A 17,373-nucleotide genomic window follows, 5' to 3' on the forward strand; every position below is an offset into this window, starting at 1 on the left:
GGCCGCGCTTCCTGCTGCTGCCTTGCCCAACATGGCGCAGGTACGGCCGCCGGCGCGGAGCGGGCGGTGCCGGCAGGGAGAGCCGCTCTTGCCCCTCAGGTTCCGCTCCGCGGCCCGGCGGAGCGGCGGCGGCCGGCCGGCCCACGGCTGAGAGCGGGCCGGATCCGCGCGGAGCCGCTGCGCCCGGGCGGGTATTTACGGTACGGGCGCGCGCGGGCGGCCGTTACGGTAGCGGGGGGAGCGGGGGGGAGGAGGGACGACGTGCGCGGGGGCGGGGCGGGCAGTGCTGCGTGCTCGGCCCCGCGAGGCGCGTCTCCCTCGCGAGCTCGCTGAAAGGATTTGGCGCCAGGCGGGTCCGCTCTGCAGCTGCCGCAGCCGCACGAACCAGCCGCGCCACCCACCCACCGCCTCCCGCCGGGGCCCCGACCCAGAGCCGCCGCCGCCGCCGTCCGCCCCAGCCCAGAGTCGCCCGCCCAGGGACCGAGCCGCCGCCGCCGCCATGAGCTGCTCGCCCGTGAACGTGAAGAAGCTGAAGGTGTCGGAGCTGAAGGAGGAGCTGAAAAAGCGGCGCCTCTCCGACAAGGGCCTCAAGGCCGAGCTCATGGAGCGGCTCCAGGCCGCGCTAGACCAGGAGGAGGCCGGCGGGGGAGGCCCCGCCAGCAGCGCAGTTGAGCCTGGCAACGGCAGCATGGAGGGGGAGGCAGCCGAGAGCGGCGGGGGCGCCTCGCAGCTCCACCAAGGGGGAGGCCCCGACCAGGCCGCGGCCTCCACCGCGGAGGACGACGACGAGGAAGGGCTGGAGGCCGCCGATGGCGACGCCATGGAGCTGGGCGAGGAGAACGGCGAGCGGGCGGGGGCCGGGGGCGGCCCCATGGAAGAGGAGGCGGGCGGCGAGGAGGAGGAAGAGGAGGAGGAGGAGGATGAGAACGGAGACGACCAGGGCTTCCAAGAGGGGGAGGACGAACTCGCCGACGAGGAGGAGGCCGCGGCCGGGGACGCCAACGGGCACGGGGAGCAGCAGCCGCCGCAGCCCCAGCCCCAGCAGCAGCAGCAGCAGCAGCCCCCGCCGCTCCTCCAGCCGCGCGGCGCCGCCAAGGAAGCCCCCGGCAAAAGCGCTGGCGGCGCCTCCGGGCCCCCGGCGGCGGCCCCCTCCGGCCCGGCGGGCCCCGCCAAGCAGCAGCAGCAGCAGCAGAAGAAAGCGGAAGGCGGCGGCGGCGGCGGCCGCCCCGGGGCTCAGGCCACCGGCGGTGAGTGTGCGCAGCGGGAACGGGGGGGGGCGGGGGCAGTTAATTCCCCCCCCCCCCCCCCCCCCGGGAACCCCCGTCGCGGTGGGGGGGGGGGGGGGTTGGGGGTGGCAACGGCCAGGAGGGCGGTTTCCGGGGCGCGCGCGTGAGGGCGTTCGCGGCCGGCGCGACGGCGGCGCCTCCCCAGCGGGAACGGGAACGGGGGGGCGACCACCCCCCCACCCCGCGCGGCACCGCGTGCTCCCCTCCAGGCGCTGCGCCGGGCCCCGCGGGGGATTGGGGGGGGCGAGGGTCCCGTGAGGGGCCGTTGTGCAGGGCCGGAGGAGGAGGGGCCGTCGCGCGGGGGGGAGGCGCGGGGAAGGGGCCGCCGCGCCGGGCCGCGGGGGGGAGGGGGGGGGAGGGGTGGCGGCGGAGGGGCCGCTGGGGCGCGCTGTATTGTGCTGAGGAGCGCTCGGCGGCGTGACGTCACTTCCGGCCTGGGCGCCGCACGGGATGGCGTTGGGAAGGCCTGGTACAATGGAGGCGGGAGGGAGGAGGCGGAATCCCTTCCCTGCAGGCAGCCGGGCGGCCCCAGGCGGGGCTGCCGGCCGGGCCGCCGCCGGCCGAGAGGAGGCGCAGTCGTGCGGATCGCTGCCCTTGCGAGCGGCCGGGAATGTCCTGCTGGCGGCGGCGGCGGGGGGGGGGGGGGGGGGGGTTGCGGGTCTTGCGTGGCGGGAGAGGTTTTTGTCCGGTTTTGTGGGGTTTGGGGGGGGGGGGTGTTTGTTTTTTAAATTTTTTTCTTAACCGCTTGGGAGCGGTCTGGCTTTTCTGTGGGGATCTCAACATCGAGGGCTGCACCAGCTGCTGGGTGGTGTACTGGCCGCTTCTGTCGCGGATCAGAGACGATTTAGCAGACAAGTTCTGCGTCTTCCAGATACGACTTCTTATCTTAGTACAAAGCAGAATTTTTCTCTACGGTGCTATTGCCTTTTTTGTGCTGTAGGTTCTCACAATTTCCAAAGTTGGAAGCGTCGTATAGGATTTTATTCCCAATTAAAGAGTTACTTTGTGTAATTAAAATAAATCATTAATTGTGTTACAGGAGATGCTAAAACAGAACAAAAACCTGGTGAGAAAAAGAGGGGAGTGAAGAGACCACGTGAAGACCATGGCCGTGGATATTTTGAATACATTGAGGAAAATAAGTATAGCAGGTAAATAAACTTGATGCTGGGCAGCATTTTCTGAATGAGGAGAAGTAAAGTACAGAAATGCTTATTTTATCAGTGTGAAAATACGTGTAGCTTTATTATCTTTGGTTTCTTTGCTTTTGTTTTGTTCAGGGCCAAGTCCCCTCAACCACCTGTTGAAGAAGAAGATGAACATTTTGACGACACAGTGGTTTGTCTTGATACTTGTGAGTAAACATGCTTTCCTTTAGTCTGGAAAGATGTGGTGTTATGCTTTTAATCTTAAACCCGCACTTTCTGAAACGTGGGGTGAATACATTTGTTGACTTTCGCCACCACGTAACTTTAAAAAAAAAAAATTGCAAGCGGTGTTTCCACCCATTTTCAGTATATAAACGAACAGAAGGGTATATGGGTCTTATATTAGCAGTAATAAGCTTGGTTTTCCTATGAAGTCTGTGATATTGTACAGTTTTCTGAAGAAATCTTAATGAAAACACTAATCTAGTGTGGAAACTAAGCTGGCCAGCTGTCGAGTGAGCATGGAACATTCACAGAAACAGCTTGAGAAGCTAACTATATAGTACATGAGCTTTGCACTTCAGAAAGTTCTGAGAGTCAATAGTGTAGGTCATTACAGTAGTACAATTTGTGAAGTGAGCATCCTGTGTGACCTGCTAAGGCCCTATTTATGTATCAACCAGTGGAGTATTTTTTCATGTTTTCTGATAAATTTAACAACAACAACAAAAATCAGGTAAGGCCTCCTTAAAAGTGACCCATTTGTGCAACCTGGGAGTTTGGGGCTGGTGGGAGTGCTTTGTGCAAATGGGATGGCAGAGAGAATTGGTCAGAAAGGGCATAGAAGTTGACAAGTACCTGCAAACAGTGCCAGGGGTGGGGGGAGGGAGGTTGAGGCAGATTATAAATGTTACTGTTATTGTGATGTACCATGACTGGGGCAAAGTTGACATTTATATTAGTGAGGGTAAGTATAAGGACTTAGTGCATTATTAGAAAACTTGAATAAGTGATGCTTGAACTCATTGGATTCTTTAAGTGCCATGGAAGGAAAGCCTAAGTTTTGGCATTATCTGGCTTATTTGCTAGCAGTTCCATGTGATTTTTCCCCTGAGAAATGTTTTGAAATGGAAGGAGGTATTAGTTTACAGCTATGTAAATTGCTGAATATGCCATCCTTGACATTTTGCTAACTAAATCTCAAGTTTCTAGCTGCTAACCTGGTGAGTAGCCACCTTTGCAAGAACTTCTGATTTTCCCAGTAACGGAGTAGTAGCTACTTTATTATTATTATTTCTAGTAGAAAGTTTTGTTACGGGGTAGACTTTGTGATTTAGTTTAAAGTGGTTGACAGACTGCTTGGAGATCAGAATCAAACATAGCTTCAAGACTGAATTGTGTAACAACTTGGCACTCTCTTTTCTGGACCGTAATGATCCAGACATATAAGAGGTTTAGCACTCTTAAGTGCTTTTTATTGCCTGTGTCTTACAAGGAAGTTGTAATTTCAGATTCTGTTCTCATTTGTTGTTCTAAAAGTAACCTATACAGGTGGGTTTCTTCTGTATTATTTTATCTGGTTTTCATGCAATAAATAAAAGAAGTACTAATGAGAAAACACTTGGATCACAAATATTGTAGTTGCAACTGGGGATGGCTGTATGCAAACAAAACAGGATCTCATGCATGAGAGTTACCAGTCATACAGGGAAGACTGCATTTTGGTGTACTTGCAGCGTGTGGATTTTACACCAGGGCAGAACTCCCTGCTCGCTCATTTCGCTCCTTTCTTGTAACCGTCAAATAGGTTTGGAGTTTCTTCTATGGATCCTTGCTCTGGGGAATTCAAGTGCTATATCCTGCACCTCATGTTACCATTTCACAATGTCTTTCTGAAACCTGCTAGAAGATAAATTTGAAATTTCATGGTGTGCGGCTCTGAAGAAGTCTGTAAAACAAAGGTTTCACTTAAGTTCTTGGAGCGATAGGTGAATTCATAGTGCAGATTGTGTTCTTGGGTGAAGTACGTTCTTGTACCACATTCTGTGTGCTTAACCTATCTGCACTTGACTTAACTGACTTTATTTCAATTGGCTTAATCTAATTGGACTTGATAATTGACTATATTAACCAAAGACAGTACTACTTTCAGTGCTTAAGTAAATAGGAGCACAAGTATTTTTGTTTCTCAGCTGCCCTTAGGTTTGGGCATGAGGGGTAAGAAGACTTCAAAAAAGGTATCTAGCAAGTAATGCAAAAAGCACAACTCGGATTCCTTTGCTCTATATTGATGGAAGTATCTCGGGTAACTGAAAAAAAGTATGTTAGAACAGATTAGATGAAATTCAGGTTTTTAAGCAGATAGAAAAAAATAGAGGGAATTTGGTGACAGGAGTGAGGATGGCACCTTGAAAATTAATCTTGTTAGCTAGCTTTTCCTAATATTTTTGGCTGAGCTTCAGCCTGCAGCTCCATCTAGGCATGTGTTCAGTTGCTTTCCTGAAAGATGCTGAGCACTTGCTGACAGTTTGTCTTGAAAATCACCTTTGAAAGCTGAAATCACCTTTAATGCATAACATTAGACAGCTGTACTTTATTTTGTAATAAGAGTAAACAGAATGATTTTTATGTTAACAGATAACTGTGACCTGCATTTTAAAATCTCAAGAGACCGGTTTAGTGCTTCCTCTCTGACCATGGAAAGCTTTGCTTTCCATTGGGCTGGAGGGCGAGCCTCCTATGGAGTTTCCAAAGGCAAAGTCTGCTTTGAGATGAAGGTGAGTTAAACTGATGTTTTATGGGAGACTGTTTTGCATGCTTAAATAAAATATTGCTTATATTTGTCAGGTTTTTTGGACTTAGCTGAAACTATTTCAGGTGAACAGGACTTTCAGAAGGCCTTCTCTTAGAAGCCTGTGAAATGGTTCTTGATAAAAGATGGGTCGATTGCAAAACTGCTTCCTCTTCTATAAGAACTTCCATTTAAGAAAAAAAAAAAGCACCTTGCATTTGCCCTGAATGTGTAACTTCTGATCTCATTTTTGAACAAAGAATTTTATTTGGCACCTCATGCATCAACACTTGGAAGAATTTTGATATTCGCTAGTCAGAAGTTTGCATGTACTTTCTGAAGGTTACAGAAAGCTTGGCTTTTTTTTTTTAAGGCATATAAATTATCCCAGCAGTCCTTTTTCTGTTCCTGCTTAGTCTTTGAGTTTGACCTGCTCAAAGCAAGGATTTGGGCTAGATGACCTCCAGAGGTCCCTTCCAACCTGAATAATTCTGACTTTTGTATGCCGTGCATGTATTTAGCAGATACTTGAATTTTGAGAGCGAGAGTTCTCCTAAAGGGTAAGAATGGCGAAGAGCAATCAGCCTTGTAATAAACAGATTTCTCCCACTTTTTGGCAAAAGAAGAACAGGAGGCACAGAGTTTGGTTTTATTTATTTATTACTTAACAATTTTAAAGGCTTCTTTGCATATGATGTGCCTGTGTATATAAAGGCTTACTCTCTTCATCTAGTACTTTCAAATCTAACCACTACCATGAGGAGCGGGTAGTGATCCCATTCTCCATGCTCTTTCATTGAGCAATTTCTGTGTTGGTACCTATACCTTTGGAAGGCCAGTGAAGTGAAATTGATGACAGTATTTATTGCCCTGTTCACTTTCAAATCTGTTTCACCTCTGTCACCTGACTGGAATAGTTGTGGAAACTGGTAGGATGCTGATAAGTTTTTCACTTTAGTTTGGTGAAGTTTGTAAAGGGAGTTAGAAAATAGCTGGTTGCCTACAAATTCCAGTGCTTTTAGGTGGGTTTTTTTGAATCTGGGTATGTTGCTTGGAAGCTGGTAACTTGCCCAGGAAGTCTGCATACTGTGGAAAGGGATGAGTGTAGTACTTTCCCCAGTCTTGGTAAAGCAATTTTTTTTATCCATTACCACATTTTATTGAAAAAGTTAATTTCGTATTAATCCCAACTTTACGGCAATTATTTTTTTTTTAAATACAAGTATACATCTTTGTGATTTTAACACAGTGTCAAAAGGATTAAGGCGTTTGGCCACTGAGAGGGACTGCTATGACTAAGTGCTTTGAAGGTATATGGTATCTTGCATCTTCATTGCTCAGTCAGTCAGGAGATGCAACTATTTATTCATTAGCTTGTGGTTTCACGTACTTAAGCATGTTTTATTTTTGCAGAAAGTGAAGTGTAAAGGTTCCAGATGTTACCTTTGTGTTTCCATCTTGTTAGTGTCTAATAAATGCTACACACCTTTTAATGAATAATTTAAAAATAGGTTACAGAAAAGATTCCTGTTAAACACCTGTATACAAAAGACATTGACATACATGAAGTACGAGTTGGCTGGTCACTGAACACAAGTGGAATGTTGCTTGGTAAGACTTAAACATTTGGTTACTTTTGTATTATTGTGTATATGGTTGAAGTTTTGTTGTTTTTTTCTTAAGCAGATGGGAAAAGCGTAGTGCTTGTAGTCCGTGTGTTCTGAGAAGCCTTATCTTGAATCATTCACTGGTTGTGGTGCAAGAAAGTTTATTACTGGGACCAAATAAAGTCATTAAGTACTCAGGCCTGTAAGGAGTACATGATTTGAGAGTTAATTCTTTCAGTGGTCAGGTATGGGTTGTGGAGAACGTTCTTTTGAAGACCTGACAAGGTTAAGGATTTCTCCTTTTTGTGTAGTGTCATACATAGGAAGAGGGGTTTCTCAGTCCCGTCCCGCCCCCCCCCCCCCCCCCCCTTTTTTTTTTATTATTATTAAAGGGTGGGGCATGGTATAAGATTTAACCAGTGAAGAAAGATTCCTGGATAGCTACATTATAATTCTTTTGACTTGGAGGCAGAATCCTCATTTCTGAAAGTAGCTAGGAAGAAGTACAATTTCATTAGATACATGGGAACTGATCATAATGGTATTTATAACTAATACTTGCTGCTGAGACGGAACTCTGTGGGAAATGTGTGTGAATTTGGTATGTTCTAACAGCAGCAGCAGCTTTCTAGTTAAGTACTTAAGTTCCACCTGGGTCCTTGTGTTTGACACTTTCTGTTAGCTTGTTCCTTGCAGCTTTATACTCAGCTGTCGCATAGGCTGAATGTCTGCTAAACTCCCTTTAAAATGGGGAGGGGTAAGTGCTACTGGAGACTAAATTCAGAAAGCCTTTCTGACTACGTTACAGGTATACTGGTGCATAATCAGGTCTTCAGAGTTTAAAAATACTTGCTCATGTCTTTATGTGGCAGTTCATTTTTATGTCAGCATGAATCTGGAACCAGCAGCATAAGGCTATTAAAACTGGGATGGGCGAAATGCTGCTGTTCCATCTCAAGTGACAGTATTCTTGAATACAAGAACAAGCTGTAGCTGTTTAGGGGTCATAGCTTGTTTTGGCATTAAAAAAAACGTACTGAACAGCAGCGTACTTACGTAGCTGTGAATTGATTGTATTTCTAAAAAATGCCTATTTTTAATAAGTTTAAATTATTTCTTCAGGTGAAGAAGAGTTTTCTTATGGGTATTCTCTAAAAGGAATAAAGACATGCAATTGTGAGACTGAAGACTTTGGTGAGAAGTTTGATGAAAATGATGTGATTGGATGTTTTGCTGTAAGTTTTCACTTATATTTTCTTTTGAGGAAAAACATCCTTGAATTTTTAGACTGTTTTGATGTGAGAAGCCATAAACCAGATACAGGAAGAAGTTGGAGCAAGACAAGTTGTTTACCATAGGGAGGAGGTAGAAATAGCAGGCATTATCAACAGTGACTGTTGTCAGTGTGTTAAGATTTTATATTCACAGAGAAATGTCTTTAAAGCCTTTTAGAAAAAAAAATAATCAGATCTTGAATGAGATGATCATTGACAGTAACTCATTTTAGGAGAAAACTTCTAAGTAGATCCTTTATAATAAAACAGTGTTGCAGAAGTTGAGTGAATATAGCCAATATAGTGAAATGTCTAATATAACTTTATAGTGCGAGGTGAGTAATTTTATCCAAACTAATGCTTTGTCTTGAAAACCAGAATTTTGATGGTGATGAAGTGGAACTCTCATATTCCAAGAATGGACAAGAGCTTGGTGTTGCATTCAAAATAAGTAAGGAAGTTCTTGATGGGCGGCCACTCTTCCCACATGTTCTCTGCCATAACTGTGCAGTTGAGTTCAACTTTGGTCAGAAGGAGGAACCTTACTTTCCTGTACCTGAAGAGTATACCTTCATCCAGAAGGTTCCCCTGGAGGATAGGGTCCGAGGACCAAAGGGACCTGAGCAAAAGAAAGATTGTGAGGTAAGTTTCTCGTTGATAATCTCAAGGTTGTTGAGATAGATGAACAGAAGTGGTGGAGTTTAAGCAGACTATTGTACAACACTCTGACCTTTTTGTTTGGGAGCTTTAATTCTTGGTATCCGGTGACTCTTCATCACCCCCCCACTCACTTTCCATTAGGCTTGCTGGTCTAAGTTGCATATTAAAGAAAATCTTTGAACTAGTATCTAAAATACAGAACCTGTTGTCACAGGTGGTGATGATGATTGGCTTGCCTGGAGCTGGCAAGACTACCTGGGTTACCAAACATGCAGCAGCAAATCCTGGGAAATACAACATTCTTGGGACAAACACTATTATGGACAAAATGATGGTAAGTGATATTTCTTGGTATGCTAAAGACTTGCTGTAAATCCAAGGTCTTTGGCTGCCATGGGCTTGCTTTGTATCAAAGAAATCTGAGAAACCAGCTGCTGGTTAGCTAGTGACCATTAAAGTTTTGTTGTCTTGCTGAGCTGCTAACTCATACATGGCACAGCAGGATTTGGAAGCTTTTTGTGGTACTACATACTTAAATAGTCAACAGTTGACTATTTCTTAGTTCTCTTTATTTTGGTGTCCTCAGAATAGAACGCTTAGCTTTGAATTAGTAATGTAATGAGTATACCTTAGATTCAGCTGTATTGATTCACCTAGTGTCTTTGTTTATAAAGCTCTGTGTCTTATGGAGGCTTTGGCAATTTCAATTATGAGTTTGTAGCTGTGGCCTTGAACAATCCTTGAAGCGAGGTGAAAAGCATTTAGCAAATGTCAGCCACGTGTATCGGGGCTACTTAAACTCTGGGAAATCTCTCTGTAGGTTGCAGGTTTTAAGCGGCAGATGGCGGACACTGGAAAACTTAACACACTGTTGCAGAGAGCTCCACAGTGTCTGGGGAAGTTCATTGAGATCGCAGCTCGTAAGAAGCGGAATTTCATTTTGGATCAGGTAGAAGTTTCAGTGAAAAAGGGTTAAGGAATTTTTGTTATAGGCTGTAGTGCAGTAATTAAATGGGATTAAAGTTACATTGTAATAGCAGTTGTTTCACTTACTACTCATTCAGGGGACGCAAAGTTGAGATATTACTACAAATGCTTGTCTGAACTTCTGGATTTATGGGATGTGGGAGGAATAGTGTTTTAACACGTGGATATGAGCTCGTAACTTTGCATTATGCAGCATCTTTATGTCCAGTTATTTGTAAACTTCATTGCAAGCTCTTGTAGAGGTGAAGTCTATACACCATAAGTTGACTTCCTTAACTCTTACAATGACAGCTACGTGTAGTAAGTTACTGCATTTTTTTCAGACAAATGTGTCTGCAGCTGCGCAGAGGAGAAAAATGTGCCTGTTTGCAGGCTTCCAGCGCAAAGCAGTTGTTGTTTGCCCAAAAGATGAAGACTACAAGCAAAGAACACAAAAGAAGGCAGAGGTGGAGGGAAAAGATCTTCCAGAGCATGCAGTTCTCAAAATGAAAGGCATGGAACATAATCCTATACTGTGTTTTAGGATGCTGAGTATCTGTTTAAAGGATTAAGTAAACGTGAAGTCTAAAAAATCACTTTATCTTAAACAGTTGTACTTAAACAAAACTGGAAGACTATTGTAACTTGTAGGACAACACTATATTGTGTTCCCTCTGCTGCAGTCCTTAACACTACTCAGTTATGCTGATATGCTTCATGCAGATGCACAAAGCTGTCTTGGCATAAAGTGCCCCATATAAGTGACATATTTGGCAGAAACTGGTGTTCTGAGTGGAGGCTTATAAAAGAAAAAAAAGATATAGGCAGAATGTTTTCAAGGTTTGGAACAGTACTGGCAACTCCATGAAGACCTGTTTATTTCTTTTGTCACTGTTACATTTCTTAAATGTTCAGATTATGTAATTTTGTCCCTATGCTGAGGGAATGAGGGGGGTGGGAGGAAGAATGGGAGAAAGGTGGTTAAGTTGTGGCTTTGGTTGTAGCTGAATGTAGATGCTGAATACTCAGTGTTTTTGCAATTATAGGGAACTTCACACTGCCAGAGGTAGCAGAATGTTTTGATGAAATAATCTATGTAGAGTTGCAAAAAGAAGAAGCTCAGAAGCTTTTGGAACAATATAAAGAAGAAAGTAAGAAGTCTCTTCCACCAGAAAAGAAACAGAACACTGGCTCAAAGAAGAACAAGAAGAGCAATAAAAATCAATTTAATAGGGGTCAGAGAGGACGTGGAGGATTCAACATGCGTGGCAACTTCAGAGGGGGAGGTGAGCCAAGAAATAAGCCTGTAAATTTTGGAGGTTGCTGCTGCTCAGGGGAAGAAAGGTTGTAGTACTTGCATTGCAACTATTGCTTAGTGGGACCCTTGATTTCAATTTCAGTAAGTTTAAAGTATTGGTGCAAAGTTAGTTGTCCAATTTTAAAAGTGAGGATTGTCAAAATCCTGGATTACACTGTCCCTGTGGTTTGAGGCACAGTTTTGAGTTTATATGTTAGGTCTGGTGTTTGCTTATATGCCAGACTGTACTGGGGGCTAGTACGTGGTTAAATTACCAGTTTTCATTATGACCAGATGACTTAATCTTTGCATTGAAATTTTTATACTGAATTTGGATGTTTTATTTCTATACCATCGTTATTTTGAACAATAATGTTCATGTAAGAAATATTTGGAGACCTAACAATTACTTGATTGAAGTAACTCTCTCCCTGCAGTCCCTGGTAATCGCGGTGGATACAACAGGAGGGGAGGCAACATGCCTCAGCGAGGTGGTGGCGGTGGCGGTGGCGGTGGTGGCAGCAGCGGTGCAATTGGCTACCCATATCCTCGTGGCCCTGTCTTTCCAAGCAGAGGTGGCTACTCAAACAGAGGCAACTATAACAGAGGTGGAATGCCCAACAGGGGAAACTACAACCAGGTGATGCTTTGGGGGGATTTATTAGTTAAACTACAGTAATTCGGATGATAATGTTTGAAAGGTTTGGTGGCTGTGAATAGCCACCAACTTGGTTGTGGTACTACACTAATCCCACACTGAAAGGCCTAGCTTTCTAGTTTGTTGTGTGTGCCCAGAGCTCTGAACATGGCCTAAGAAGTTCTGATGCTGATGTGGGGGTTCCATGTTAAGGCTGTACCTCTGTACTGTTAAAGATGAAGATTTTTAGGGCGTGTGTGTGAAGGCTTGTGTTTGATGTTTGACTTTTTTCTCTTTTTTTTTTTTCCTAATTTTTTTTTTCTCCAAACAGTAGTAACTGTTGTTTGGCCTTAGGGTCAAGATGTAGCTTTATCAAGCATTTAGAGAACTTGCTGGAAATAGCTCTGGAGAGAGTCTTTGTTTTGGTGTCCGGTATCAAACATAACTAGTAAAGATATCGTAGGCATGGTCTTAACTGATGGAATATCAGTGGAAGTATTTGAAAACATAATTTTGATTACTGAAGAGCCAGCAGATGGAGCCCATGCTAGTAAACATGGCTCAGGTTTGTCTAATACTGACAAACAGGGGAAATGCACTATTTTATCTACTAGTATCAATGTCCCTTTTTTTGTACCGTAAATTGTACTTGAAGTTTTGTGCACTAGGTCTTCCGTTTTGAGTTGTATGACCCATATCTTTTGTCTGATCAGATAACACATCCTTGTAGCAACTACAGCCTTTCCTAACTAAAAATAGGCAAGCTCTTGTATTTTTAGTTGTCCTGGTGCAGTTCAGCAGCTGGAAATAGGGTGAGTCAAAACTGGATTAGCCAGCTTTCCAGAACACTGACAACAACAGTTTGAGCTGGCTTATTAATTCTGGGGTTCTTGCTCCATGTTTAAGCAGCAGTTGCTTGGAGGAGGGGAGAGGCTTTTGGTGTTCTAGTGTTTTTTGGGGTTTTGTGGTGTGTTTTTTTTGTTTGGTTGGGGTTTTTTGTGGCGGGGGGGAGGGGGGTGGTTGGGGTTTGTTTTTTTAACCTCGGCCTTGATACCTTGTATTTGAAAGATTCCATATGGTCTGTGATGGTTTGGTGGCAATAGGAGGATTGGTATTAGTACACTTCTGAAAAATCTATATAGATGAAGTAGTTAAAAACTGTTGTCCTCTTGCAGAACTTCAGAGGAAGGGGAAATAATCGTGGCTACAAAAACCAATCTCAGGGCTACAACCAGTGGCAGCAGGGTGTAAGTAGTCATAACTTTACCTTTTCACTGATTGTTAACTGGAGTGTTTCAAAATGCTGTCTGAAATAATTAGATGTGTAATCAAAACTGGATAGCAGAATCTTTTAGTGCTGGGTAATATCACTATAAATAGTTTTCTGTGCAAAACTTAATCTGACTTGATGGTCTTGATATATCAAATATCAGCTGTGGCTTACCCGTCTTAATGGCATGTAGTATTTGGCTTCACATTACTACTGCGAAGTGAACTCTCAACTGCCTTCAGTTGTTTAGGAACTTGATGCTATTTGAGAGGGCTTTAATCTTCTCGAGTTCCAGAACTAGATGTTTGTTAAACGCTTTTTTTCTGTAAGAAATGTAACCATTATGTGATTACAGGTTAAAATTAACTATTTATCCATTTATTGCAGCAATTCTGGGGTCAGAAGCCATGGAGTCAGCATTATCACCAAGGATATTATTGAATACCCAAATAAATGAACTGATACATATTTCTCCAAAACCTTCACAAGAAGTCGACTGTTTTCTTTAGTAGGCTAACTTTTTAAACATTCCACAAGAGGAAGTGCCTGCGGGTTCCTTTTTTAGAAGCTTTGTGGGTTGATTTTTTTTCTTTTCTTTTTTTGTACATTTTTAATTGCAGTTTTAAAGTGATTCGTAAGAGAACCTCAGCATTGTGCACGATAAGAGAATGTGTCAGTATTTCAGGGTTCTACATTTTATCTGTAAAATGTGACTTTTTTTTTACCACAACAAAAGTAAAACGTTGCTTTGTACCTGGTGTCTTTTTATTAAAGAATTTTCTCCTTTTTCCCCATCCCCCAATTTCTAAGAAACAGTCGTGAGTCATGTCACAATACGATAGAAATGTTAGCAACCAGATTCATACGGAGGCTCCTTAGTAGCCCTCATGAATACCATGAGATTATGTAAAGCTCGATATTACACTCCATCCTCTCTATGAAGCTTCTGGGTGGGGAGGGGAGGACGGGGAGGTAAAAGTTTCTGGCAATAACTAGGACTTTTTTGTAACATTTGGAACTCAATGAGATGCTGGGGGCAAAGAGGAAACCTGGGGCTAAATAGTGAAGGTGGAGTGTATGTAGAAGCTCTTAAAGTTGTAAAACTTGGTTGCATTATTTGTGGAGGCTCAAACTTGTGAAGGTACAACACCATAATTTCTTTTCCATTTGTTCTGCATTTTGATTCTGAAAAGAAGCTGGCTTTGCCCATTTCTTATTAAACAAAACTTGTTGTAAATCCAGTTGTCTAATGGGATCTATATGAAGTTAGCTGTGTGTCTGTATAACTCTTTCCCCACAAAATACTGTATACCTAGTGTGCTTGTAGTAGTTACTCCACCATTTTGTAAGCTAATGAAACTGTGAGTCACCCATTTTATAGCTAATTTTTAATCATGTCAATTCTCAAATGGGTGTATCTCCTTAGCCTGCTGATTCCTTTTCTCTTTAAAGAAAGTGGGTGGAGAAATTTAACTCTAGACGTTTGTTTGCAATAAAATAAATTCATTTTACTCTTGTTTTGGGATTGTTGCCATCAAGGTCTAAAATCCCTTTAAGGCTATAAAGAGGAAGAGAATGTATGAAAGCAATGATGTTGGACAGTTTTAAAGTCATTACTGTGTACATGCTGAAATACTTGTGTTTCTTGGAAAAAATCTAAACTGGTGGTTGCTCTGTTAGAGATATATCACGTGTATAATCTCACAGCTTAACATGGTTATATGTATAGGGCAGAAGTCTTTTGAGTTGCATTTGCATCATGTAAATCCACTTAACCTATTTATTGTAAAATAGACATTAGGGAAGGAGCGGGGGAATAAACTGGACGGGGGGTAGGACAGAAGGAGGGTTGTCATGGAGAATGAATCCTGGAGTTGAACAGAGAGCTTCAATTTGTTTTAACTGCTATTTTGTTCAGACTTAATGCTTTTGTAAAATTGTAGTGGCAATGTTAGCTGCTAATTTCCTTGCATTTTAATGCCGTTAAGACAGGGGAAAGACAGAACTGTCCTAAGTGGGACTCGGGGGTACATGTGTGAAAACACATGTTGCTGCCAGCATCTGGGCATTGGGATTTGCCTGCTGAGTTCGTTCCTCATGGCAGTGTACAGACTAGCAGAGGCTTACCAGCAACAAGCTAGACCTTGAGCCAGTGTAGTGTGCTTTAAACTTTTCTCAAATGTTAGTCCATTTCTAATAGTTTTCAGAACTAAAGTTGTGTTGCTCTTCTAGCCTTCCTAGCAGATAACACTGCATATTGACATTAAACATGAACAGCACCACCCTCCTTGTTAATACTCCTTTAAATCATCCCTTTACTTTGAATGAGAAAAATGTAAATTGTTTTTAAAGAAACACTATTTAATGAACTAGAAATGTGGGGAATCTAAACCCAAATCTGTTTTGCTGAAATGGAATTTTCTTTAGACTTGCAAAAAAAGTTTAGTGTAATTAAAGTCCATCTCCCTTCTACCCTCCTCACAAGAACTAACACTTTGTATGGAGTGCTGATCCTTTGCTTATTTTGGTACTCTATAAAATGATATAGTCTTAAACTGAAATATAAGAGCCTACACTTACTATGTGGTTGTAAAGCTTGTATTTTAATTCAGAAGTCTGGGCTGTTTTGTTTTCAATTCTGCAATGTATGGTGTTTAAAAAAAAAAAAGCACACAAGAGGAAATGCTTCAACTGTCTTACACTTGAAAGAGGAGTATCTGTTTCTACTAAAAATACTCTTGTATGAAAAAACCCTGTTTTGGTAAGTTCAGGTACAGGTGTGCCTGCATTCTGAGGTACAGAATTCAAAAAAGCTTCAACATAAGCACTGCTGAGGGAGGTGCACATACCTTAGAGAGGGGACAGAAAAGTCCCAAGTACAGCCCTGCTTGTTACTGCAACAGAGCAGAGAGCAGCATGTGTGCGGTTGTGTCTTCCTCCAGCCTGGGTCCACCCACAAAGGAGAGACTCCCTTAATTTATCTTGGCTCTGATTATTCCTAAAGAAGGGATTTATTTTGCCATGTGAAAATGGCTTGTATAGAAAAGCTACCTGGAAAATCAATATTTAAAAAGAAACCCAAACACTTAAATCTGCAGTTTGTGTTTAACAAAAGCAATACAAAACTTAGCTGTGATGGCTACAGAAAGGTGAGGAAAGCCCAGCTGTACTGTTACCAAAAGGAGAGGGCTGAGCCATCTGCCAGGTTGAGTAACTTCTCGCAGCTTACAAGGTGTTGTTTACGTGAGAAGTTCCTGTACTAGAGCAGCCACGCTGCTGGCAGCGGTGGTGTAGATGCTAGTCCTGAACAGGGGTTTGGGGTTCTTGTGTGTTGAGTTTTCTTCTAATAGAGTACAAACTGGGTTTGCTTTTTTCTAACTGAGGGTTTTTTGGTTGGGGGTTTTTTGTGGTTTTTTTAATGGAGTCCAAACCTGGAGAGCCTTGGACCTAGTTCGGTAGCAGTAGGAACGTGGCGTATGCTGTCTGTGCAGCTGTTAGCAGCAACACTGCTGCTGTTGGTACCTTCCTTGCAGCCCTGTCTGCTGAAGCTGCTGACGTGTCTCATCTTACAACAGGTTATAGCCACCCCGCGTTGTGTGATGGGGCCGTGTGTGCTTAGCTGCAGGCTGGAGGCAGGTCTGTGGTGGGTATATCGAGAGGAAGTTCCCACTTAAAAAAATACTCCAGTTGTATTTCTTTGCTATTAACAGTTGTGAGGATAAGCACAGTGTAAATGGAGGTGTTTCCCTGAGGCACCGTGGTATTGGCATGGGGCTGTGTCCTGGGGGCTCTGAGGGTAAATGGACGTTGTAAATGGACTCCTACCTGTGGGACATCAGCCTGGCTTTTGTTCTGGGGTGCTGTGCGTGATCCCTGTCACCAAACCCCAGTTCTGCTGTTGTGAGCTGGTCCCTCTAGCATGTTGCACTGCTCCTGCATTGCACGGGGAGTCCTCAGCAATGCTGTCGTGTGTGTGTAGGAGCTTGGTGCAAGCAGCACCTGAACACGGGTTCCTTTCAGTGCCTACTGCAGGATAATTCTTGATCAGCAAAGACATTTTTAGAAATTCTGCCCAATTTTTCTGATAGCAGAATGAATTAAACCAGCATTTTAACAATGCCACGTGCAGTCCATGCCACTTGCATAAAAAAAAAATAATGTTGTCTTCATGGTGTAAGCCACTGGTTTGTTTTCTTTTTTTTTTTTTAATCTCTTGCAACACTTGACCGATGTTTTTAACAGAAATAGGTGATGATGTCATCTTTTAAGATTTGGAGGTTTCCCAGTTCATGACCATTTGGAAAACCGGGCCAGTCCTTTCTAAAAGCACAAGCTCAGACTAAGCCACAAGAAATCAAACCGAGTTAGAGATGGGTGAGGTACATTAATACTCCTGCAGATGTTCCACAGCCAGGGGTTGGACTCTCCCAAGCAAAG

The 17,373-nt window shown here is 43.8% G+C and overlaps 1 protein-coding gene across 1 annotated transcript; it reads left to right on the plus strand.

Annotated features, from left to right (window-relative positions):
• Window positions 1–285: 285 nt before the first annotated feature.
• HNRNPU (heterogeneous nuclear ribonucleoprotein U) lies at window positions 286–14,447 on the plus strand. The gene is made up of 14 exons (XM_049830858.1): window positions 286–1,247; window positions 2,326–2,437; window positions 2,567–2,640; window positions 5,072–5,211; window positions 6,737–6,836; window positions 7,955–8,067; window positions 8,485–8,748; window positions 8,981–9,100; window positions 9,587–9,715; window positions 10,077–10,245; window positions 10,779–11,018; window positions 11,467–11,669; window positions 12,842–12,913; window positions 13,324–14,447. The coding sequence occupies exons 1-14, from the start codon at window positions 500–502 to the stop codon at window positions 13,375–13,377; spliced, it is 2,538 nt and encodes an 845-aa protein (XP_049686815.1). The 5' UTR covers window positions 286–499; the 3' UTR covers window positions 13,378–14,447.
• The last annotated feature ends 2,926 nt before the right edge of the window (window positions 14,448–17,373 follow it).

This window comes from Accipiter gentilis, chromosome 28 (assembly GCF_929443795.1).
Source record: "Accipiter gentilis chromosome 28, bAccGen1.1, whole genome shotgun sequence".
NCBI lineage: Eukaryota > Metazoa > Chordata > Aves > Accipitriformes > Accipitridae > Astur > Astur gentilis.